This window comes from Cervus canadensis, chromosome 2 (assembly GCF_019320065.1).
Source record: "Cervus canadensis isolate Bull #8, Minnesota chromosome 2, ASM1932006v1, whole genome shotgun sequence".
Taxonomy (NCBI): domain Eukaryota; kingdom Metazoa; phylum Chordata; class Mammalia; order Artiodactyla; family Cervidae; genus Cervus; species Cervus canadensis.
Window position 1 is genome coordinate 95,951,587 of NC_057387.1, and position 26,526 is coordinate 95,978,112.

A 26,526-nucleotide genomic window follows, 5' to 3' on the forward strand; every position below is an offset into this window, starting at 1 on the left:
TGAAAATGGTTAAAATAGTAAATTGTACAAACCAGCTAAAGACTTTCTTGAAGATACTTTAAAAGCCATTGATCTTTGCAGTTAAACAGTAAATACTTATCAAAATAGGTCTATAAAAATAATCCTGATGGCTTATATTGTGCTAGGTAAGTTATAAGTATTTCTACATGTCTTATCATTTCTATTACTGATTTCTTTATTTTGTACAAATCAAAACATCTTCCTGGCCCAGAGCAATCAACCAGTTACCCAGATTTACTGGTGCCTCCTTGAGGTTTTTTGGTTTTGTTTATTTTGTTTTATTTTAAAGTATCAGTTCTTATTTCTAATGCCATTTAAAAACAATTAAATGGGGAAAAATAAAATAAGAAAACAACCTTTTGGGCAACTTAAATGGCATTAAATCCTGGTCCCAAAATTTGCATTCAATACGAATTTCATGTGAAAGAAAAAAAGCTCTGAATTGCCCATCTCTGTTCCTTTATTGTATTTCAAGTTTGTAGCTAAATCTCTCGCATTGAGTGTACCAACTAAATTTTTGGAAATTTTTTTTAATGGAAGAATTTTTTGTTTTACCTACTTTATATACTGAGAGTAAAAAGCTGAAAAAAATTTATAAACTGTAAAATGCTTTATGAATGTTATTGCCATTTGAGCTAGGGATTGGTAACAATTCAGAAGATGATTACTCAAACTTTAAGTTATTCTTTCCCCAGGTGTATGATACAAGTTGACTTCAGCTATAAATATGAGATATATATCTATTTCATAAGGTAGTTGCAAGGAGGGAATAATTTAAGTAGAATATGTTGAATGAGTCAAGGAATTCACAAACCAAGGCACTGAACAAGAGAGTTCAGCTTTCCAAATTGCTTAGATCAAGGGGAGAATTATCATAATGTGAACTTCAAATCAAACCTGGGCACCACAAGGTAAGTAACTGTATTTGCAAAATTCTGTTTCCTGAAGAATTTCTTGGAACGCAAGAATTTCAGGAAGTGAGAATTGAGATGTAACTTTCTTCTTCATCTTCACTGTATACAGTAATTGGCTTTTGGGGTATGTGTGTATTATAGATGTGAGATCTGAAATCCGACTTTTCTCTTGCTCTTTTGGAAGCATTTTTCCCCCTTTCTTCCCAAAAGAGTGGAAGCCCAGGGTGGTGTGTGTGTGTTGTTGCTCAGTTGTGTATGACTCTTTGTGACCTCATGGACCCTGTGGACTGTAGCCCACCAGATTCCTGTCCATGGGATTTTCTTGGCCAGAATACTGGAGTGAGTTGCCATGTCCTCTTTGAGGGGATCCTCCCCACCCAGGGATCGAATCTGTGTGCCCTATGTCTCCTGCGTTGCAGGCAGATTCTTTACCACTGTGCCACCTGGGAAATTACTTCTAAGATATCTAGATCCTATGAGAATAATTTTCATTCAGACTATAAGCAGTCAAAGGAGAGTAACAGAGAGTAGAAGATAATAACCAGGCAGCTACAATTGGAACTGCCATTCTTCCACCCTACTCTTCCCCTCCTCTCCTTCAGCTATCTTTTATTTTATTAAATAAAATGACTTTGAACATGAAACATGGCATTTCTTCAGGCTGAAACCAAAGTTAGTAGACTAAGTAGGAACTAGTGCATGTTAAGTCTCTGAATTGTGTCCAACTCTGTGAGACTCCATGGATTCTAGCCTGCCAGTCTCTGTCCATGGGACTTTCCAGGCAAGACTGCTGGAGTGGGTTGCCATTCCTTCTCCAGGGGATCTTCCTGACCCAGGGATCAAACCCACGTCTCTTGCATTGGCAGACAGATTCTTTACCACTGAGTCACCAGGGAAGCCAATAAATAGCAACTAGGCAAATGCCTTAATTTGACCTAATTTATTTGTGTGTTTGTTCAGCCACTATGAAACATTCATTCTGTGTGAGATCCAATGCTCAGTACTAAGACTATAAAAATAAATCTTGGAACTTTCCTGGTAGTTCAGTGGTTAAGAATCCACCTTGCAATGCAGGGGACGCAAGTTCAGCCCCTAGTCAGAAAACTTAAGACCCCACATACCAGGGAACAGTCAAGCCCGTGCACCACAGCTGCTGAGCCTGCATAGTGCAGCCTGCGTGGACACAATTCAGGAGTTCGTGCGTCACAACAAAAGCTCTGTGTGCTACAGCTAAGACCCAAGGCAGCCAAATAAATATTTAAAAAATAAATAAATCTCTGCCCTCAGATAACTTTTAGTCTAGTGGGAAAGAGCACAAGTAAGTAGGCTGTTACATTGCTCTGTGCTAAGTTATCTGGTAGAAGTGGGCACCAAGTGTTGTAGGAACACAAACTTGGGTCCTCAGGGAAGATTTCCTGAAGAAAGTCAACCTGAGGAAACTCCTGGTGAATAATTAAGAGTAGGGAGTTAAGGAGTATTCATAAAATTTTACTTCATCTTCTGTGAACATGGAGTAATATATGTCAAATACTAAAGGAAAGCATGGCTTAAGTATGGCCTGCAGGAAGTGAGGCAGTTGGAGTAGAAGCAAGAAAATGTTAGTTACAAGAATTGTGGGTAGGAGTTTGTAGTAAAATAGAAGATGACTTGTCAATGACTTGGTGGCTTACCAGTTTTGGATTCATGTCTTTGGAAGCCTAAAGACCTCGTAAAGTGTGAAATAGGGCTTCCATAAAGAGACAGCCTTTTCTGTGGTAGCATCAGAGCCGATAATCACCTTCTTGGTCTCTCCAGAGTGAGGTGTAGGCAGCATGACTCTGACCCTCAGAAACTTCCTAATGCATACTACCTAATAATAGAGTAGAACTCATGTGACCCTCTTCTCTCATTCTTTTTGCAGGCACCCAAGAATACGTTTCCACACAGGCCTTGTAGATGCCCACCTCTACTGCTTGAAAAAATACGTTGTGGACTTCCTAATGGAAAATAAGTAAGAAGGAGGGAGATTGAGTCAAATTCACAGCACTTAAGCTACCCTGTGACTTAGTTAACAGTTTTAAACCTTGATAATAAACCAGTTATATAAATAACTAGTTTGTATAGATAACATAGTTTATTATAGAAATGAAATTATGTTATCAGCATACTGTTATTTCATCTGTACCAGCTTATATTTAGGGGGCCTGTGCTATGATAACTGGCAAATTACTTTTATAAAACTAATATTCACTTATGAAGCATCTTTCTACACAGCTTCAGGCTCTTCCTTCTTTCTGCAAGGGTGAGCTTCCCAGCTGTAGTGCTATTTGTCTCCAAGAGGTTGTCCTTTCCCTGAGCAATTGTCCCATAGATGGGCCCTCTTAGCAAAGGGCCAGACACTTACCCAAGAGAAGGAAAGAAAGAAGAGCAAGTTTTCCTCCAGTTTTGGAAAAGAAGTCCACCTCACTGAGTGAAGTTTCATGAATTTCATGAATTCATGAAAATCATGAGTTAAGAAATTTGGTACTTTTGTAGTTTTGCTTTGATAATAGAACTGTGGGCCTTAAATACTCGCCAGAGCTTTTCATGAAGATGGCGCCGAAGGCGAAGAAGGAAGCCCCTGCCCTTCCTAAAGCTGAAGCCAAAGCAAAGGCTTTGAAGGCCAAGAAAGCAGTGTTGAAAGGTGTCCACAGCCACAAGAAAAAGAAGATCCGGAAGTCACCCACCTTCCAGCGGCCCAAAACACTGCGGCTCAGGAGGCAGCCCAAATATCCTCGGAAGAGCGCCCCTAGGAGAAACAAACTTGACCACTATGCCATCATCAAATTCCCCCTCACCACCGAGTCAGCCATGAAGAAAATAGAAGACAACAACACACTGGTATTCATTGTGGATGTCAAGGCCAACAAGCACCAAATTAAACAGGCTGTGAAGAAGCTCTATGACATTGACGTGGCTAAGGTCAATACTCTGATCAGGCCTGATGGAGAGAAGAAGGCATATGTTCGACTGGCTCCTGACTATGATGCTTTGGATGTTGCCAACAAAATTGGGATCATCTAAACTGAGTCCAGCTGGCTAATTCCAAATATAAAAGTTTTCACTATGTGAAAAAAAAAAAAATACTTGCCAGAGACTGTCTAGCAGATCACAGGATGTGGGTGGGTTTCCAGAGAGAAAACTTCCATTTGTGGTTGATCTCAAGGATTTTTTTCATACATAATTTAATCAATTAATCAATTAATTTTTTTTTACTGTGATGGATCTTCTTTGCCGCACGGGCTTTCTGCAGTTGCAGAGAGTGGGGTCTACTCTCTAGTTGTGATGTGCAGGCTTCTCATTGCAGCGGCTTCTCTTGTGGAGCACAGGCTCCAGCGTGAACAAGCTTCAGTGGCTGTGGGCTACTGGCTGTAGAGCGCAGGCTCAGTAGTTGTGGCGCACGGGCTTAGTTGGTCCGCTGCCTGTGGGGTCTTCCCAGATCAGGAATGGAACCCGTGTCTCCTGCATTGGCAGGTGGATTTTTTACCCACTGAGCCACCATGGAAGCCTAATCTCAAGGATTTTGATAGGCAGTGCAACTAGAGTCCTCAGAAGAACAGGTAGGAAAAGATTTAATAACTGTCTGGTTAAGAAGAGGAACAGCTAGTCTTCCTTGATGGCTTCTGGATAAGTTTCTACCTTACATAGTACTGGTAACTGGAAAGCAGTCAGGCTGGTACGACAGCAATAAGTTCCCTCAGACGAGCTGGGGAAGGGAGTCTGAGAACCTGAGTTAAGTGCTAAGCATGCTGTTGACTGGTGGACTTGGATATATACAAGAATATTGAGGGGAACGGAAATTGTCCCTCCATGCCCAGTATAATATTTTTTTGCAGCATCCTAACCCTTACCACCTATAACTCCTGCTAACCCACTACAGAAAGCCCATGTAGAGCCAGTGGTAAAATAAATTATTTGGGCTCCTGGAAAGCTTTCCCAGGTATTGTTGTTTCTCTGTTTTCTCTCACCAGGACAGTATTGCCCTGCTCTCTTTTGACTTATTATTCTGTTTTTTCATTCAATCAGCACGTATTTATTAAGCTCCTGTTACGAGGCAGGCATTGTGCTAAATCATCTGTGAGATCCATGGTGAATAAGCAGATAGGGGCTCTTCCCTCACAGATTAAAGTTATCAGGACCCATTTTCCAATTACCAGTGTCTGGGCTATTCATGTTTTAAAAGTGAAGTTAATTCTTTGTCATGAAAGTGTTTATTTTTTTAATCCCAAGTGAAAATGAATCACTGTCAAATAGGTCCTGGCCTTGACATGCTGAGAGAGGATACAGTAATGGTAGAGACCTTTTTTTTTTTTTAATTATTTCCTATGGAAAATTTCACATAGATACAAAAGTAGAGAAAGTGATACAGTTAACTCCCATGTACCCCTCATACAGCTTCAGTTCAGTTCAGTCATTCAGTCACGTCCACTTCTTTGCAACCCCATGAACTGCAGCACTCTAGACTTCCCTGCCCATCACCAACTCCCGGAGCTTGTTCAAACTCATTGTCCAAAAAAAAAAACTATGTCCATTAAGTCGGTGATGTCATCCAGCCATCTCGACCTCTGTCATCCCCTTCTCCTGCCTTTAATCTTCCCCAGCATCAGGGTCTTTTCAAATGAGTCAGTTCTTCGAATCAAGTGGCCAAAGTATTGGAGCTTCAGCTTCGGCATCAGTCCTTCCAATGAATATTCAGGACTGATTTCCTTTAAGATGGACTGGTTTGATCACCTTGCAGTCCAAGGGACTCTCAAGAGTCTTCTCCAACACCACAGTTCAAAAGCATCAATTATTCGCTGCTCAGCTTTCTTTACAATCCAGCTCTCACATCCATACATGACTACTGGAAAAAATAGCTTTGACTAGAGAGACCTTTGTCAGCAAAGTAATGTCTCTGCTTTTTAATATGCTGTCTAGGTTGGTTACAGCTTTTCTTCTAAGGAGCAAGCATCTTTTAATTTCATGGCTGCAGTCACCATCTGCAGTGATTTTAGAGCCCCCCAAAATAAAGTATGTTCCATTGTTTCCCCATCTATTTGCCATGAAGCTGGGTTTTGAAAAGGCATAGGAACCAGCAATCAAATTGCCAACATCCATTGAATCATAGAAAAAGCAAGAGAGTTCCAGAAAAACATCACCTCTGCTTTATTGACTATACCAAAGCCTTTGTGTGCCATGAAATGATGGGACCAGATGCCATGATCTTAGTTTTTTGAATGTTGGGTTTTGAGACAACTTTTTCACTCTCCTCTTTCACTTTCATCAAGAGGCTCTTTAGTTCTTCTTTGCTTTCTGCCATAAGGGTAGTGTCATCTGTGTATCTGAGGTTACTGATACTTCTCCCGGCAAGCTTGATTCCAGCTTGTGCTTCATCCAACCTGGCATTTCACATGATGTACTCTGCTCACATGATGTACTCTGCATATAAGTTAAATAAGCAGGGTGACAATATACAGCCTTTACTTACTCCTTTCCCAATTTGGAACCAGTCTGTTGTTCCATGTCTGATTCTAACTGTTGCTTCTTGATCTGCATACAGATTTCTCAGGAGGCAGGTAAGGTGGTCTGGCATTCCCATCTCTTTAAGAATTTTCCACAATTTGTTGTGATCCACAGAGTCAAAGGCTTTGGCGTAGTCAATAAAGCAGAGGTAGATGTTTTTCTGGAACTCTCTTGCTTCTTCTATGATCCAACAGATATTGGCAATTTGACCTCTGGTTCCTCTGCCTTTTCAAAATCTAACTTGAACATCTGGAAGTTCACAGTTCACGTACTGTTGAAGCCTGGCTTGGAGAATTTTGAGCAAGCCCTCATACAGCTTCAGTAGTCACCAGTTCATGGCTAATCTTAGTTTATATTTGCTACCACCAATCTTGCCACTGTCACACCAGGTTATTTTAAAGCAAATCATTATGATATAATTTCATCTGTAATGATTTCAGTTGTAATTATATATAAATATTTCAGTATGTATCCCTAAACAATACCTCAATACTACTCTTGCACTTAAAAGAAAAAAATCTAACAGCATTACCTTAATACTACCAAATGGGGTTTTAGCTTTTGGTGTCTGAATATGCAATAGTTTTGCAACAAAGCCAGCCTCATCCTGGCTGCTGCAGCTCCTTAGTAGCTGATTGACCCCCACCAGTTAGCAGGCCCCCTACCTGGCAAGTGTAGTATGGTTATACCTGGGGGACAAGCCTCAATTTGGTGATTCTATGGCTCCTGGCCAGAAGCTCCACCAAATGGGACTTTCCCAGAGCTTGTTGTAACAGAGGAGGATACAGAGCCTAGCTCAAACCACCTCCCCATCTCAAAGTCTTAAAGACCTTTATATATTTCTTCTCCCCATCTACCCATTACCTCTCAGACTTGGTGAGATTAAAGGAGGCATTTGTAGTAATCTGGTTATGAAAATGACTCCTTTAGAGATAGATAGGGAAAAGGAAACCTAGGAGAGAGAGAGAGCTTCAAAAAAGGACTATTTTAGCAATCCTTTCTCTCACCTATGAAAATGAACATTCAGCCCTGTAAATTTTAATTTTCTATTAATACATATTAATGTCTTCCACGCAGATTCCTTGAGGTTAGATTCCTACCTGGACTGATAAGGCATTCAGTATATGCTTGATGAATGGAAGGAAAGGAGATGTTGTGACAGTTTGGACAGCAGAAGTAATTAGGTACATCAGTAGTTCAAGAAGACATGAGTATTTCTGCAGTTGAGTAGAAAAGCTACTCAAAGCTACTCAAGGGAAGGCTGTGGAGAGAAGAAAACCTGTACAGTCTTTGACAAGAGAAGCTTAAACTGAGCTGTGTGACCCTGGACAGGTGTCTGCCTTTCTTTTTTTTTTTTTAGGTGTCTGCCTTTCTGTACCTCACTTTCCTCAGCTGGAAATTGGAACAGATGATACCTGACACATAATGGTGATTGTGAAAAAATAGTTGTGAAGGGCTTAGAGTAGTACTTGGTGCATAGTAAAGACTTTTCATCGATCACCTGTGTTGCTGGACGCTAAAGATGAAATGATGTAGTTTCTACCTTCAGGTTGCTCACAGTTTAGAGAGAAGCAGGCAGTTTAAATTATTATAGTAAATGTGCTAAGTAGTACAAGAGTATAGTAGAGTAGTATAATAGTGTGCTAGAAGCACAAGGGAATTTGGGAGGGATGATGGAAGCACTTTATATCTTGATTTGGAGTAGTGATTGCAGTAGTATATATTTGACAAAACTTATTGAACTGTGTGTTTTAAATAAAGGTAAAGTCTTAGTTGCTCAGTCATTTCCAACTCTGCAACTTCATGGACTGTAGCCCACCAGACTTCTCTGTCCTTGGAATTCTCCAGGCAAGAATACTGGAGTGGGTAACCATTCCCTTCTCCAGGGGATCTTCCTGACCCAGGGATCAAACCTGGATCTCCTGCATTGCTGGCAGATTCTTTACCATCTGAGCCACCAGGGAACTCTTAAATAGGTACATTTTATTATATGTATTTTACAAAAAAAAAAAAAAAATTTTTATTTTAAAAGTTTAAAAAATGAATTGGACTTATATATATATTTTTAATTCAAAGCAGTAGACATTGAATAAATACCTAAATATATTCCAATTGCTGTGTTGGGGGGTGAGGATACCAAGATGAATACAGTTTTACAGACCATTATCTCTGTAACTTTGAGAAAATTATATTATGAAACAAGAGAGAAAAAATGAGTCAGAGATCCCCAGTCTTAATAAATGCGAAAAGGGCACTTCAGACAGCAGGAGTGTCATGACAGCTATGCTTTAGAAAGATGCTCCAGCAGCAATGGGAGGGAGAGACTGAACAGTTATTGAACTGAGCTTAATAAGGTAATGTAGTTCAATATTGATTTTTAGCTAACAGTCTATCATTTCTCAGCTGGCTTAATATAACATTCTCCTTGCTAGTCTTCTGCCTCCAGGCTATCCTCTTTTAATTCATCCGTCACAAAACTACCGGGGGACTTTTCTAAATTGCAAATCTGACTGCATCATATCTAGTTGATGAGTATCGCCACATCCAACATTTACCAGTTGAAGTAATGCATGGGCCCAAGAAGTAGTGCCTGGGGTAATAAAGATGTGGCAGGAGTTGCCTTAGGATGCCACTGTTTAACTTGGATGCCGATGTCATGCTGAATGTCTGCTAGTCTACATGTGCCTTAAGGCACTTAGCTTCATCAATATGTGTACTTGAGTTATTTCTAACTCAAGCTTTCTAAGTATCAAATAAATCTTAGAAGCCGTTAAAAAAAAAAAAAAAAGAGAATTGATAAATTTGACTAATACCAGTTTTTAAAGTTCTGTGTTGTGGGGGAAAAAAAAATCCAGTAAACATAGTATAAAAATAAACAGGGGCTTCCCAAGGGGTTCAATGGTAAAGAATCTGCCTACACTGCAGGTGATGTGAGTTTGATCCCTGGATTGGAAAGATCCCCTAGGAAAGGAAAGGGCAACCCAGTCCAATATTCTTGCCTGGAAAATCCCATGGACAGAGGATCTTGGTGTTCTACAGTCCATGGGGTTGCAAAAGAGTTGGATACACACGACTTAACAACTAAACAACAACAACACAAAAATAAACAACAAAGGTCTTGCAATACCAAGCTACCCCAAACACTAGTTTCCATACATTACAAAGAGCACTTAAAATCTACTGAGTCCAAAAAAAAAATTTAAAAAAAATAAAATAAAATCTACTGAGTCATTAGTAGATGACTCAGTAGAAAAATGGATAAAAGCTGTAAGTAGTGGGTTCGTAGAAAAAGCTAGTATACATCAAAAGATGCCTACTCTCTTAAATAAAAATACATGTTAAGCAGTTTTAATTATAATTTTGTATAATTATATGTATGACAGAGATTTTGTATTCTTACTGTATGACAGAGATTTTTAAATTTTGTGATGAAGCTAGCAAGGCTGTGGGGAAATTCTCTTATACTTTTCTACATAAACTTTTTGTAGGGTAGTTGATGATACCTATCTGAACTTACAACTATATACTCCCTGCCTAAGCAGTTCCTCTTCAAAGACTCTATCCCACAGAAATATTTACTTAAAAGTATGGAAATATTCATTGCAAAATGTTCTTTGCAGCATTGTTCATAACAGGGAAAAGTTGTAACAGTTTAAACAGGGTAATTAATTATATTATTGCGCAACTGTTAAAAGAATGAAGTATGGCTCTGTGTGGTGATGTGGAAAGATTTCCAAGATACGTTTACTTTTAAAAAAAAAAAGCAAATTGCAATATTAGTGTATATTTTCAGTGTAATGTAATTAAATTTTTTTGCTCTAAAGAAATAAAAAGATATACGTAAATATATTTTAGAAGGTCTTTTTATCCATTTCTGAATGTATGACAGATGGATATTCCAAAGATTGTCTGAAATTTTTAATTCAAAAATGTGTTGGATTTTATGGCCAGAGCAGAGCTTAGACTGAGTATTATCACTGTGATATCTCTTTAGGCTGAGTGGTAAGCTAAAAGTTTCTCCTCTTTTACAAAGTTATCTGATCTAAGCTTAAGGAAGCTGTCCATTTTGGAACTTTTTGTGTGGCTTAGCAAGAGTTGCTCCAAAAGGAGACTGGCCCTGTAAAGCACTCAAGCAGTATATTGGCTATCTGAGCTGAAGCCTTGGAAGACAGGAAATTTATACCAGAATTAGTCCTGGTTTCCTTTAGCACAGAAACCTGGGGAAAGAATTGTCTTTCTTTTCCTTTTCCTGACCTGCTAGACCTGCTAGCCATTTTAAGAGACGTAGAGGAGATTAATCTTTGAAAAAGGAAGAATTAAAACTGAATACTTCCTTCCTGTTCAGAAGAACCCAAAATTATAATCGCCCTCTTCTAGTGTTAAAACCCAATCTATCGGTGCAGGACATACAACCTTAGGGTTTGGCCTTCAGAGCACCATCCATGTACCAGGCACTGTTTCGGGTACTTTTCACACTTCAGTTCATTCACTCCTTAAAATAGTTCTCTCATTTGGTATTAACTTCATATTATAGAAGAGGAAGATGAAGCTTCAAGTAATTTGCTCAGTGTCATACAGTCAGGGCCCTGATAAAATCAGCCACTGTTGATGAATTGATTGCTAGCAACGTCCACCACATATCTCAGATGTCTCTCTGTTACAGACACACACACATGTGCATGTATACCTGGGAGGATAAGAGAGAAGTCACAGCTTCCTGGTCTTAGCTAAATAGAGATGCAGGGGAGTAAAGATGGGCTCCACAAACTGAAGTCAGGAATTGGAAATAGGCAACTATACTATATGGTCAGAATCAGGGTGATAGTTAAAGCCACATGGAAGATAATGTGCTAGACTGCCTAGAAAAGCCATGAGTCGCAGGAAAGCAGAGAACAGATAAACAGATGAGGGACCATGCAGTGCCATGGGAGATAGTCAGGAACCTTGATTTCTTACTGTTCAGTTTATGTATCCATATGACTTATCTGTACTTGTTTTCCTGTCCTTAGATGTGCTAGAGATTGTATGAGGTATCTTTTACTTAAACAACCAAATAAAACTAAGGTAAGAATTTGTGGTTTACATAATCTTCTAACCAGAGCTGTTATATGGTAGCTATATACTGATATCTGAATATGTAGATGCTACCAAAATTAAACTAGGGTAGTCTTCTCTGGACTTCTTGGTTACATTCATCTTGATCTCTGGGACTTCTTTGCTGCTGAGAAAGGGACAAAGTCCTAGAAGCACATTGACTTTTGTTGTTTCGTTTTGTTTTTTCATGGTGATGTTCACTTATTTATTTATTTAGGCTTCACTGAGTCTTCATTGTGGCGCATGGGCTTTTTCTAGCTATGGAGCATGGGCTCTAGAGCCTATGAGCTTCAGTAGTAATGCTTAACTGATATTCTTGCCTTCTTTCTTCCTTCTCTGACATTCTTAAATATCCATTAAAACTCATCTAGCTATTACTCCTCTAGGAAGTTTTTTCTCAATTTTTTTTCTCTTCACTTCCACTTAGAATAGGTACCCTTGCTTTGTGCTACCACAGTAGTCTGTGTTTATCTCCATTAGACATGAAATCATTCTCTCTTCTGATCTTGTATAATCTTCAGTTATCACATGTATCCAAGTAAATTGGATTTGCATGTCTTTTTTTTTTTCCTACTTTTTTTAACTCCTTGAAGACAGAAACCAACTCTGACTCATCTTGTGACACATAGTAGTTGCTCCATGAATAAAAAGGCAGCCAGATCGTCAACTTCATACTGAAACCGCTAGGTGCTGTTTCAGGGGCCTCCGAGGAGCTCCAGTCCTTAATGTCTCAGTGCAGAAAGAATTCAACAAGAGGCAAAGTGATATATAACAAGTGATTTGTTAGAATAGGATGCTTGTGAGGCCTACAGGCTGGTGGGCAAGAGGGCTGAGAACTTAGTAGGCTACAGTTTTATAATCAAAGAAAAATTAGGGAAGGGCAAAACCCACTTTCTTCCTCATTCTTTTTATAATCTCTCTTTTTTTTTAATTGGAAGATAATCACTTTATAATATTGTATTGGTTTTTGCCATACATCAACCTGAATCAGCCATAGGTATAGACACATCCCCTCTCTCTTTATTTTTTAATTTATTTATTTTTAATTAAAGGATAATTGCTTTACAATATTGAGTTGGTTTCTGCCGTACATCAGCATGAATCAGCCGTAGATATACACACGTCCCCTCTCTCTGAAACCTCCCTTCCGCCTCCTATCCCATCTCACCCGTCTAGGTTGTCACAGAGCACAAAGTTTGAACTCCCTGTATCATACAACAAATTCCCACTGGCTATCCATTTTACATATGGTAAAGTATGTTTCCACCAGGACTTCCCTGGTGGCTCAGACGGTAAAGCATCTGCCTACAATGCAGGAGACCCGGGTTCAATCCCTGGGTCAGGAAGATCTCCTGGAGAAGGAAATGGCAGCCCACTGCAGTATTCTTGCATGGAAAATCCCACAGACAGAGGAGCCTGGGAGGCTACAGTCCATGGGGTGGCAAAGAGTTGGACACAATTCAGCGACTTCACTTTCACTTCACTAAAGTATGTTTCAGTGCTACTCTCCCAATTCATCTTATCCTCTCCTTCCCCAACTGTGTCAAGAGAACAAGTTTGTTCTCTGTGTCTGCATCTCCATTGCTGCTCTACACATAGGTTCATCAGTACCATCCTTCTAGATTCCATATATTTGCATTAATATACAATATTTGTTTTTCTCTTTCTGACTCACTTCACTCTGTTTAATAGTCTCTAGGTTCATCCACCTCATTATTCCTCATTCTTGAGTAGATGTCACACTTCCATCATCAGCTCCTCCTCCAGGTTGGGTAGGGGAGTTTTCTTGTCCCTACTTGGTCAAGCCAGGACTGTTAATGGCACTCTGGAAAAATTATTTCAGGTCTTAGTACAATGAGGATCTTTCAGTTTGAAATGTCATCTTTCTATAAAGTATTGTTTTTTATGTGTGCAGAGAGCATGTCCTAAATTTTACTGAGCTCACTGGGCAGGATGTGGTTCTCAAGCCATGATTGTTCAGTGGTGTGTCTCATGCTTCTGTTCCATGGTTTTGTTGCAAAGTGGGCTTGCTTGGTTTTGTGGTTAGGCAGACCTGCTTTCTTGAGTGATCATTATTTTACAGGGGTCTCCCATACTTTTTTCTTCACTTACACTCCCCTATTGAGATTAACTATTTAATTACCAACTTTGTCCCTTTACTCTGTCCCTGTCAATATGAGTGCATGGATTTACTTGTTTTGTTTGACTGTTATATCCCTACAGTCTAAAATATGCCTGACATATTTGGGGTACTCAGTGAATAAATTCAAATGAATAAAATATTTGAATAAATTCAAATGAATAAAATATTCGTTGACTTGCCCTAAGCCTAGGCAGTCTTGCCAGCTTGTAGGATCTGAATATGTTTGTCTCTCTCAAGACATATGTACCAGCATCAAAAATTTATTCTTATAGAAGCTTTCAATATTTTGTTAAAAAGAGGAAAAGAATATCTCAGAATATTGTATACCAAATACTTTGTTCTAAAGTCAGTACCTTTTAATCTAAAACAATTTCCTGTTTACTATTCCAGATTATATCTATTTTCTTTGATCAGCAAGAACAAAAAAAAAGCCTGAAAACAAAGCATAGGGTTAACTCAGCAATCATGTTTTCTTTCCAGTTACAGCTCTGCTGAGAGAAGAGGCAAGAAACCCAAACCTTTAGTGTTCTTCTCTGCAGTCTTGAGTTGCAGGCCTTATAAAAGTAGGTTTTCTGTTCTGCCTCTTTGCTAACTACTATTTTTAAGGACTGACTTGAAGTGGAAGACAGAGGATTTTAAGTCTCTTTAATTTTGCTTACAAAAACAGAACAGGCAGAATGTAAAAGTAGTCAATTTTTTCCCTTTGCCATGGACATAATTTTTAGACTTTCCCTAAAAAAAAACTTACAGCTACAACAAAGACCTGATCACAGATCAAGGCAAAATGCTAAAAATAATAAATTTAAGCAGAACTAGTATCATGTGTTTTCTTCAGATGTTGGATTTTTAATGCTAGTAATATTAATAATACAGAAACATATGTAGAGTTCATTACATTTCCAAATCAGGAAAGTTCTTCTTTCTATTCTCCAAAAATCAGAAGAAGAAATTATTGCCAGCTGTCTGGCTTAGAGGCATTACACTCAGTCATTCACATATCCACTCATTCATCTATTCAAATATTTATTTAGCACTGACTATGTGTTTATTGGTATAGAGACAATAAGCAGAAAATTTTCAACCCTGTAGAAAGCGCTGTGGTTGCAGAAAACACAGAATACTGATTAGAATGGTGTAGTGGAAAGAGTCCTGGGCTTTGAGGTAGATATAGACTAAGTTTCCACTCTTCCGTTATAAAAGCTGTGTTGACCTAATTAAAATAACTAACCTTTCTAAGCCTTGATTTCCTCACTTATGAAATGAGGATGATAATACCTACCATAAGGATTGCTATAAGAATATGAGATAATATATATTAATTTCCTAGCATGAAACTCACACTTGATATTGATTCAAAAACAATACAAATACCTGTCTTTGCTATGACAATACAGAAACCTACAAGTGTTACAAAAGGCTTCCAAGTAGAGATAATATTTGAGAGTGGTTTTATAGCTCAGTAAATTTTCACAAAATGAACACTCCCTTGTAACTACTATTTAGATCAAGAAGTAGAATATTACCCAATTTCCAGAAGCCACCTTTAAGCAACTATCCCCTGATCACAAAAGTAACTGTTATCTTGAGTGTTAAATAAATTTAAGAAGATCAGATCAGATTTGTACTTCAGAAAAATCACTGTGCCTGCAACACAGAGGGTGGATTGAAGGAAGAAGAGACAGATTGTGCTTTAGAAAGGATATTCTGTCTATAATACAAAGGATAGATTTCATGCGGTAAGACTGAAGGAAGAGAAACCAATTAAAAGCAGCTGAAGGAGTCCAGGCAAATAATGATAGTGGCTTAGACTAGACAGTAGCAGTAGAGATGCAGCGAGTTCATAGTTTTGAAAGAGATTTAGGGGATAAAATCAGCAGTGTTTGGTGACTGGTTGTATGTGAGGAGTGGAGGAAGGAGGAGTCAAGATGATTACCATGTTGTTAGCTTGGGTGACTAAATGAATCTCCATATCACTAAGCAAAGTAATCAGTGTTTGTGGGGAGTAGGAGAAGGGTTGGGAGAAAGATGATGGATTCAGTTTTAGATTTTGTGTTTAAGGTATTGTGGGTCACCTAAATGACAGGGTCCATCAGGCTGTTGAAAATGTGAGACTAAAAAGAAGAGAGGACTTGGCTATGGGTTTACATTTGGGAATGAGTAGCAAAGAAGTCACCAAGTGATCTATCTCAGGGAGACGAATAGCAGGGGAAAAATACAGGCAAAAAGGAAAATCCTGAGAAACACCAAATATTTTAGAGGAAATAAAGAAAGCAGTATCAGAAATAGAAACAGATCAAGAAAGTGATACCACAGGAAGTAAGGAACGAATGGCCTATGACTGTGAAATTTGGAAGATTGAGAAAATAATTTAAAAATTCTGCCTATAAAGGGACTTACCAGGCAATCCAGTGGCTAAGATTCTGTGCTTCCACTGCAAGCGCCTGGGCTCACAGTATGGTCCAGAAACCCTCGTCCAGAAACTGAGATCCTGCCTGCCCTGCAGCAAGGGAAAAAAAAATGCCACCCATAGCTCTACTCATGCTCCCCTGGTGGCTCAGCTGGTAAAGAATCCACCTGCAGTGCCGGAGACCCGGGTTCAATCCCTTGGTTGGGAAGATCCCTTGGAGAAGGGAATAGCTACCCACTCCAGTATTCTTGCCTGGGAAATCCCATGGACAGAGGAGACTGGTGGGCTACAGTTCATGGGGTCACAAAGAGTCGGACACAACTGAGGACTTAACACTTTCATGATTCTACTACCGTGAGATAGTTGCTAACTTTTTTTGGCCAAGTCCTGTGGCATAAGAGATGTTAGTTCCCTGACCAGGGATTGAAGTCCCTTGAACATTTTAATGTATTTCTTTCCATCATTTTATTTATTTTTATATACACACTTGAGATTGTGCTGTATAAATAACTGCCTTCTGCTTTCTTTGTTCAGTATTTTTTCATGAGCATTTTCCTGTGTCATTAAAAAATTGTTTACTGAGTTTTGCCTATGTGCTATTCTATTACATATGTGTTTTATTGCTTTTCCATTGTTGAATATTTGGTGGTTCTCTATTTTTATTAATAACATTAAGAGTTGTTTTTAACAACTCTTTAATAACTTATTATTTTATACATAACATTAAATAATATCTTTTTGTTCAAAGATCCTGTATTATTATCTGATTATTTTATTTTTTCAGCATATATTTATTGAGCACAGATGTACAGAAATAGAATTATAGAATAAAATAATATGAATATCTTCAAGACCTTTGTTATGTATTGCCAATTTTTAGAAAAGATTTTTACCAGTTTATGAATTTACAAGTATGAGAAGTACCCTTATCACTAATGTATGAGTTATTTTAAATCTGCTAATTTGTGAGAGAAATTACATCTTACTTTAATACTTATTTTTTTAATATTTTTATATATTTTGAAAAATTTTAATCTAGTTATCTGTGAAGAGTATTAATCTTTTGTTCTATTTGTAGCAATTATTTTGCCTTATTTTGTGGAGTTGTTTGCAGCTAATAGTCAAATCTTTTGTTCTCCTTTGTGATTTTTTTATTTCTTAGAAGCTTATGACATGAGGCAGGTGTTTCTGGGAAAACTATCTAAGAGGGAAGGGAGAGGGGATTCCCCTGGTAGTCCAGTGGCTAAAGACTCTGTGCTCTCAATGCAGGGGCCCTGGGTTCAATCCCTGGTCAGGAAACTAGATCCCACATGCCACAACTAAGGCCCAGCACAGCCAAATAAATAAATATGAACTTTTTTTAAAGAAAAGGAGAAAGTGAGATTGCCAAGGCCCAGGGCAGTGGATCCAGCTGCTGGTCTTCAGCCCCAAGGGATGTTCACAATGGTTCACAGTGGCATTTCCCACTTCTTGGCATAGCTTTGAGCTACTTTTAGTTTGACTACGAAGCAAGAAGGATAATTTTGTCCTCCATCATGATGCTAAACCAACTGCATTATGAGAATCGACCTGATTGCTGAGCACCTACAGAGGCAGGTGGGACCTGGCAGGAATGCTTCAGGTCCTCTCCTCAAATCCTTGTCTGATCTGCTTAAAGGGTTCTGCCTGAAGAGGCTGTGTGCCAAGGCTTGTTTGCTTGCCTCTTGCAGTGACAGTTCTGTTTGGCCTATAATGTAAACATCATGGCTCTGTAATCCCCCAGCTGTCCAGGCTTTGTCATTTCTTCGAAGGGAACTGACTTGTTTTCCACCAGAGTGGGGCCAAGGAACGTTTGCTACCCACACTGGCTTGGAGTATTAAAAGGGGAGAAAAAAGCAAAGAATAAGTGTTGTTTCATTCTTCATATTCATATGGAAATTTTTAATCTTCATCAAAGGATCAGAAGAAAAATCACATTGAAATTCAATACAAGAACTTCCAGCTTACACAGAATTTTTCAAAGGTGTTTGACTTGATCCTTTAAAAATGACAAAAACCATGAACTGTGTAGCTCCAGGGTTTGTAATTTTGCTTACCCTCCTCAGCCTCCGCCTCTATCTTGCCTTCCTACCTACACTCCATCTGTGTGGTCCTGTGTTAGCCTGCAGAACTTCTTTGAGTGGGGCCTGGGAGAGGGGATGGGAAGTATGAAGCAGCAGTCAGATTTACTGGGCTCTCATACGTTAACCCCTCTCTCAGGCCATGTTATCTCATCTTTCAGAGTCTTGAAACTGGTCTCTTTTCATTCTCCTATTCCAAGCCTATTTTCACTGCTACTAGAATCACCTCATTAAGAAATAGAACTCATCATGTCCCTTTCCTGCTTACAAACTCCCTTTGGCTGTCTCAGTCCACACTTCTCGCCTGCACAGAAGGCTCTCATGGTCTGGCTCCATTGCCTCCTTCAGCAGTTTCGTTTCCTTCTACTCTTTTCCCTAAATCCACACTCAGCTTACTGTCCACTTGATTATGAGTTTTTTGAAGTCAGAAACAGTGTATTTCCAAGATCTAGCAAAGTCACTGGCATATTATTAGTCTTGTTAAATTCTAAGGTAATTAATTAGTGATTTAAAATTCTAAAAGGTCTACAGTGTGAGAGAGAAAATTAAAAATCATATGGTAGTTTTGCAGTTCCTTTGCTAAGTAAATTAGAAGCATACTCACTGTACTAAGGATCAGGTCCTTCTTCCCCATTACAGATTCCTGGTCATTTAAACCAAACATCCTGGTTCAGCACCCATGGGGAAGCACTATGCTTCCTGGGACCCAGAGGGGCCAAATGGAAGAGTTCCAAACCTCTTAGCCAGGGTTGCTTACTGCTTGTATCTGAGTGATACAAAACAGTATAGGAAATTTCTGGCCTTCTGAAAGTTTTTCTACATATTGATCTTTGGTCTGATTTTCTTTCTGTAAGTGCTGTTCTAGACTGATCTGATTTCATGAAAGTAAATTGAAGTTAATTTTGTTGTTGAAATTCTTTGATAGCCTTGGTAAATGAGTACAACTGTTATTAATATGAGGGAGCCCACTCTTCAGTAGAAAGGAGGCTGAAATCTATGTGGGAAATACTGAATGGATTAGGATGGATTAGTCATTAAAATGGAACTTAAATTTGTAGAGTCTGGAATCAAATCAAGAGAGTAGTAGGATCTGTAAGAGTAGAATCTAGGAGAAAATAAAAGACTCCAAGAAGCATAAAGAATGGCTTAAATTATAAAATTTGATAATTTGCATAAAGAATAGAAGAATCACCCATAATTCCACTACTGTAAGAGAGGATAGAGTAGAAATTGAATAAATGGTTTTTTAATAGTGTTATTCAACCTGTTAGTATCAGAAGAAAATTTTAATTTTTATTTATTCGCCGCACTGGGTCTTTGTTGCTACACACAGGTTTCTCTAGTTGTGGCAAGTAGGGGCTACTGTCTAGTTGCAGTGCATGGGCTTCTCATTGCAGTAGCTTCTCTTGTGGAGCACAGGCCCTAGAGCATGCGGGCTTCAGCAGTTGTGGCACGTAGTCTCAGTAGTTGCAGCACGTGGGCTCAGTAGTTGTGGCGCACAGGCTTAGTTGCTCTGTGGCATGTGGAATCCTCCTGGACCAGGTATTGAACTTGTGTCCCTGTACTGACACGCGGATTCTTAACCACTGGACCACCAAGGAAGTCCTAGTATCAGATAAATTTTTAATCCATTACTATAACAGAGTAAAAGAGGAGAAAATATGATCAGCTCCATGGATGCAAAAAGAGAAAATTCAATACCCATTCATTGATGAAAGCTTTTAGCATAGTTAGGAATAAGAGAGATCTTCCTTAACTGGATAAAGGGTATCTACAAAACCAATAACATGTGCCAAGTATTAGCTATAAAGTACAAAGCCCAATGTCTACACATAGAGGACAATCAATAAATGGTGGCTTTGGTGATAAAACCTATAACAATCATCAGTCTAAATGATAAAAAAGAAAAATTCCCTTTAAAATCAAGAATAAGTAAGGATGAACTGCTGTTAGTGCTTCTGTTCAGCATTAGTGTATTGAAAGTCTTAGCCAATATGGTAAGATAATGAAAAATACAAATTAGGAAGAAGGAAAATTATTGTTTACATAGTTGGTATGATTTTCAGAATCTACAGATAAATTATTAATATTAAGATTGTTTATCAAGGCAATTGGCCCCAAGATTGAAATATAATAAAATGAGATTCTGTTAACCAATAAGAAGAAAATAATTGTTGAAAAGACACCATCTATAATACTGCTGCTGCTGCTGCTGCTGCTAAATTGTTTCAGTCGTGTCCGACTCTGTGCGACCCCATAGACGGCAGCCCACCAGGCTCCCCGTCCCTGGGATTCTCCAGGCAAGAACACTGGAGTGGGTTGCCATTTCCTTCTTCAATGCATGAAAGTGAAAAGTAAAAGTGAAGTCGCTCAGTTGTGTCCAACTCTTGGCGACCCCATTGACCACAGCCTACCAGGCTCCTCCGTCCATAGGATTTTCCAGGCAAGAGTACTGGAGTGGGGTGCCATTGCCTTCTCCATCTATAATACTAACCCCCCAAAATTAAGATACTCTGATTAATCTAATGGAAAATACAAGGCCTTTGTAGAAAAAATTTTAATATTTTGAAACAACTTTTTTTTCCAAAAGGCCAGAGCTTTCTGCCTTCTCATGAGTTACTGTCAGTTAATAGTCAAGACACCATGTTAAGACATGCACACACATACAAACATTCAGGCACACACTTTGTAAACAGGAATTGTAAGAGACTGTTTTCTGCATAGATCAGGGGAAGGGCATCTCAGATTCAACACACTGCTTGCCCAGCTCCAGCCTGAACTGAGAGAACTTAGATCCTCTGCTTCCCCAAAACTGCCAAGCCCTTGCCATTTCTGATCTCTGTCGGTCCCAAGGTGGCATGACAGGAAGGAATTTGGCTTTTGCGTGGATGCACAGTTTTTTATTCTAATTGAATCCAGACTCTCAGATTTCTGATATTTGGCTATTCTTTCTTCCTAGGTCAATCACTTCCATCCGGAGTGAACTGATCCCATACCTAGTAAGAAAACAGTTCTCCTCAGCTTCATCACAACAAGGACAAGAAGAAAAAGAGGAGGATCTAAAGAAAAAGGAGCTGAAATCCTTAGGTCAGTGCTTGAGTTGGTGCAGTAAGGTACGAGTAGCGACACTTGTGGAAGGAGTGGCTGGACAACTTAGCCCAGCCCAAGATGCCTATCTCAAGGCATCAGGTTCTCCTCCAGCCAGCAGGCAAGCCAGGTTAGCTTACGCCACTCCCTGAGCTCTGGGCAGGCTTACTCAAGCAGATTCTCATCCCTGTGCTCTTCAGGGACAGGCTAACCATGCCTCTGGTCATGTTCTCTGGTTAACAGGCCTGATTTGGCCATGTTCATCTCTAGACCTTTTTGACTTTGCACTCTACCCACCATTTCTCAGTTCTCCTGTTCTCTAGGCTCTGGAAAGCCACACACTCCTGACTAAACTCAGCCTCTCCTATGAAGGGAAGAAAGGTGAAGGGCTGTATAATGACAGTCCAACCAGAGCCAACAGACTCTCCTTTCAAGGATGTAGGGATGAGGTCAGTCTTTGCTCTCATACCCTTGCCTAGTCCCTGGCCCAGTCCTGGACTCATAGTAGATGTTCCCAAAAATGTATTTATCAAAGGAATAAATCGAGACAGTATAGCATGATGGTTAAGATATCAGGGCTTAGCATCTCAGACCTGGGTCTGAAATCTGACTCTACCTTTTATTAGCTCTGTGACCTAAGGCAGATTTTTCAGTCTTTTGAGCCCCAGTTTTCTTTATCAGAAAATAAAAGATTCCAAATGACTGTTGTAGGAGTTGAAAAATTGGGGCCCAGGTCCTGTGCTGTTTCTCTGACAGCACAACTACCAGATGTGCTAGTAGAGGCTAGCAGCACAAAGCCAGTAGGGCTAGGCGCTACAGCCTGGACAGTCACTTGTGTTTCTCCATGGTGTACAAGAGTCTATTAATCTTCCGCAATAGTGCTTGATCGTCAGTCAAACTTTCTTATAGGACCTCTTTTTAAAACATTCTTGTGTCATAATATTTCAAATATACATGAAAGCACATTGCCTCTTTTAATCTTTGACTTAGTCTTTCAGGTTTTAGTGGGATTTCCCCAGGGTCCATGCTGCATGGTTGAGTTGCAGGGAAAGAGAATTGAGCTGTACCCTCTTTCAAAACTTGACTGAGTCTATATCCTTTCTGTTATCTGTCTCATGTACTTGCTTGTTTTTGATTCTGAAGATATTTACAGTTTTATAAAAGAAGCCAATACACTGACCCTTGCTCCCTATGATGCCTGCTGGAACGCCTGTCAAGGAGACAGCTGGGAGGGTTTGTCCAGATCACAGGTGCGCTGCTATGTCCACATCATGAAAGAGGGGCTCTGCTCTCGAGTGAGCACACTAGGACTCTACATGGAAGCCAACAGACAGGTGAGAGGATGAGTTCAGAAGAGAAATCATGGGGATTCATCTCCCAGAACAGACCGGAGCCTTTTGTCTTATTTCTTCATTAGGTGCACAGTAACTTGTACAGAATCCCTCATTCCTAAGGTTGAGCAAGACCTGGTATGTCAGGAGACACCATAGGGGTACCCAAGTACAGCAAAAGGGGAAGTGAGGGGCATGGTGCAGAGGCAGAGCCTCTGTGGCTCCAAAGAAAGGCCAAGATCTCCAAGAAGTCTTAACTTCTGGCCTCTGGGTTCAACAGATTTTCTCCTATTCTGCTCAGCATGGGGATATCCACAACACTTCATAAACAAGCAGATGAACACTGTGTAACCGTTACTGTGATGAGGTAAACAGGCGCACAGGGGAGGCTTTCCTTAGAAGGTGAAGGAACAGAGTATAGAGTACCCAGATGGCAAAGCATCAAGGAATACCTATGTAAGAGAAGTCTGGAGAATAGCATTAGAGCATGCAGAGTCTCACTAACCCATCCTTTTAACCCTGAGGTTTGTGAAGTATGGAGAAAGAGTAGCTTCTACTGAAGGGGAAGCAGTGCTTTTAAGGCCTGCCAGGTTTTATTTAAGGCGAGGGTGAAGAGGGGGAACAATGAGGAGGCAGCTTGTTTGGAAGAGCTCTTTATTGTGTAGCAGGAACAGGAGGAGGGGAAAACTGGAATTGGAATTGAATCCCTGAAGGAAACCTGACTCAAGAATCTTTAGGACCCACACCGTGTGGTAGTTACAGTCTCAGACTGAGACCTCAAGCTAGCCTCAAACTGGATTGGTTATAGTCAAGGGAATCCAAGCTACAGGGCTTATGAGCAGTCCCAGCTAGTCCCATGTTTACCCAGGACAGTCCTGGGTAAAGTTGCCCCTATGTAGCATTAGAGGTATATAGAAGGCTTCCTTAATTTGACTTTTAGTTCTCCTTATTCAGTTCTATGACTAGAGTCTGTCTGGCTGGTCTGAAAGCAAGATCATGGATAGCCTGAGGCCAGAGAAGTATCCTCTGGCGTGTCAGCAGGGGCTGTGTGTCAGACAGGCCTGAATGGCATTGGCTGAAGTATAACAGAGGAGATCCCAGGGATAGGAACAGAGGGATTAGCCTTCACATCACCTGTATAGCCAATCTGGCCAGGCCTTCCTCAGTTAGAGTATCTACCACACACAGTGCTCTGACCAGCATTCTGTCCACACTGGAGAATCACAGATATACTAACTCTGCCTTAATGGGTGCAGAGCTAAAACACTCCACACCCATACCGTTTTCAGTTTTCTCATACTGGAAACAGAATAGTGTGAATCTCCCCTTCGACATTTTATTTTGGTTGGTAAAGAACATGGATGCCTCCTTAGGGTGTGTCCTGATTGTGGAGTTGGCTAACATTACTCCATCCTCACCTCCTGCGTTGTCACTGTGGTCCAGGAGGTGAACAAGAACCTAGGATGACTGTGGTCAGGCCTCAGGGTTCCCCTTGCTCTCCTTAGACGTCCTCTCCCAAATGCTGCCTGGTTATCTCAAAGGCTTGTCTCACAGCCTCCCGGTTGAGGGACATAGCAGTACTTCAGGGAGGAGGCTCTCAGCTAGGGAACTGAGGATGAGACTGTATAGAAAGTGTTGCATAAATGATCTTTGTCTTAGGGGAAATACATCAGCCTGCCTTATCCATACAGGAGGCAGTGGCTAAAAATTCCCCACATCTCTTAACTGAACACGGGGTCTACTTAACATGCTTTCAGGTGTTTTCTGGCCTTACTTTTGTGACCAAACCTCTTTCTTCAAGGTGTCCAAATTGCTACCTGTTATCTGTCCAGAAGAATCACTGGTTCACTCATCAGCCCAGATTGTCAGCAAACACATGGTAAGTGCTGGTTTGGGCAGGGCAGGTATGGGACGTTGTCTGGGTACACTGAGGCTTGTCCTTGAAAAGCTGGTTTGGGGGTGTCAAGCCCTGGACATCATTGGCCTCAGGGAAGTCCCAAACTGGGTTCTGGTTATAAAATCTTACCTTCCAGTCCAGGCTCTCAAGCAGACGGCCTGGACAGGTGCTGAGCCCAGCCACACAAACCCTATAAGGAAGGTTCGTTATAGCCTTTGGACTCAGACACGGGATCTTTCCATCTGTGTCCCTCTTCCTACCCTGACTTGAGCACTGCTTTCAGGAGAGCACCTCGGTATACACAAGTGCATCAGTGTGTAAGTCTGAGTTGGTCTCAAAGATATTATGGAACCTTGTGGCCCTGAGAAATACTGGTGATGATCCCTCTTGCTGAAGTGTCTCTAGGAAAAGATCTCACTAGACCCCAGCTCAAGGAATCTGGAGGGTTGGTTTGCAGTTGGTTGAAATGAGGGGACAAGGTATTATATTTTATATTTTTATTTGCCTTTTATAGGTTGGAGCTGACAGCCTCATTGGGCCAGATACACAGGTTGGAGAGAAGTCATCCATTAAGCACTCGGTCATTGGTTCATCCTGTGTCATAAGAGATAGAGTGACTGTCACCAATTGCCTTCTCATGAACTCAGTTACCGTGGAGGAAGGGTATGTCTCCCCTTGTACCCACTTGAGACAAGGCCCCTGGTGTCTCTGGGAGGCTTTGGAGGCCACCCTAGCCTAGGAAGGTGATCAGCTTTGGGAGGGGAAGAAAGGGGAAAGGAAGAAATAGTTCCTAGGCCTTGGTTTCGATGCCATAATAACATAGTCTCAGAAAGCATTTCTAGCAGTCTTCTCATGACAGTTGGAGTCCTGAGATAAGCTGCCTTCTCTTGTTTTGATATCCTGCTTGATGGGATGACCACAGTAGTGAGCCCGTGGCAGGGCTGCAGTGACACTGCACCAATGTCTAAGAGTCACCTGGCCCCATCTCAGTGTCCCACAGAAAGCGGAGGCCTACAAGGAGTGGACATATAAGACACGTTCCATTTTCAAAGGAAAGCTCTGTTACTAGTTATAGAGAATCTTTTCCCGTTTTAAGATGCTTTGGAATGCCCTAAAATCTTGGTTTGTGAACAACCTGAACTTGGAGTAAGACTTAAATGATGCTTAATAAAATTCTTCCTCTGTATGGACCTCAGGTTTTTTCCTTGTATAAAATGCAAAGTTAGTGGTGGAAGAGAGGAAGGATATTAGCAATGGTTTCCAGACTTTTTAGAAAGGAAACGTTTTCTTAAGATAAATCTTAAGCAGAAACTCATTTAAAACTGGTAAAGGCACTGTTGTTTGGAATACATTGGGGAAGGGGCACTTAGCCTTCCTATGGAATGTGAAAACTGATCTATAAAACAAATTTTAAAAACTACTCTTTGCAACCCCATGGGTTGTAACCCGCTAGGCTTCTCTGTCCGTGGGATTTTCCAGGCAAGAATAAGTTCCAGTAAAAGCTGAACTACCTCTCACAACTGTCTTTGGGATTAAACAAAACATTTTGGGGAGAGGTACCATATAGGGATAGAGCTAAAGGTTAAGCCTTTGCTCTTTAGAAAGAGTGGCTGATGACAATTTTGTAAAGTAATTAGCCTCCAATTAAAATTAATTAAGAAAAAAAAAAGAGTGGCTGATGGAAAACAATAGAGACAGGGTGAAAAGGAAAAGTACTATAATATGTCCTCCCCCAAGTCTACATCCTGCTGCTTCCCAGAACTCTGGTGAAGAGGCCTAAGTCTTCTGTTGGGAGTTTGGAAGAATCTTTTCTGGAGAATCTGACCAGCCCAAGAAGAACCTGAATTTATTTACATAAGAGATTTCTAACAACCCAGTCAAATCACCCTATAGTTAAAATTATGGATGACAAATTCCATTCATGTGCTGTTTTAAAATCCTTTCCTAAATATGAACAGATAATCAAAGATTACCAGAGATCTAAAGAATGCCTCTATCATGAAAGATAGAGAC

The 26,526-nt window shown here is 40.2% G+C and overlaps 2 protein-coding genes across 2 annotated transcripts in view; both read left to right on the forward strand.

Moving 5' to 3' along the window:
* Window positions 1-26,526, forward strand: part of EIF2B3 (eukaryotic translation initiation factor 2B subunit gamma) — a 105,813-nt gene that overhangs the window by 60,337 nt on the left and 18,950 nt on the right. The window contains exons 6-10 of the mRNA XM_043461520.1: window positions 2,836-2,925; window positions 21,158-21,285; window positions 22,429-22,619; window positions 24,418-24,495; window positions 25,028-25,176. Coding sequence (XP_043317455.1) covers window positions 2,836-2,925; window positions 21,158-21,285; window positions 22,429-22,619; window positions 24,418-24,495; window positions 25,028-25,176 — 636 coding nt within the window. The remainder of the gene's footprint in view (window positions 1-2,835; window positions 2,926-21,157; window positions 21,286-22,428; window positions 22,620-24,417; window positions 24,496-25,027; window positions 25,177-26,526) is intronic.
* On the forward strand, window positions 3,486-4,021 carry LOC122437062 (60S ribosomal protein L23a-like). The gene has a single exon (XM_043461521.1). The coding sequence runs from the start codon at window positions 3,501-3,503 to the stop codon at window positions 3,975-3,977; it is 477 nt and encodes a 158-aa protein (XP_043317456.1). The 5' UTR covers window positions 3,486-3,500; the 3' UTR covers window positions 3,978-4,021.

What these genes read in the sequence shown, in the direction of transcription:
- LOC122437062 (XM_043461521.1), top strand. Translation starts at nt 3,501, where the DNA reads ATGAAGATGGCGCCGAAGGCGAAGAAGGAAGCCCCTGCCCTTCCTAAA.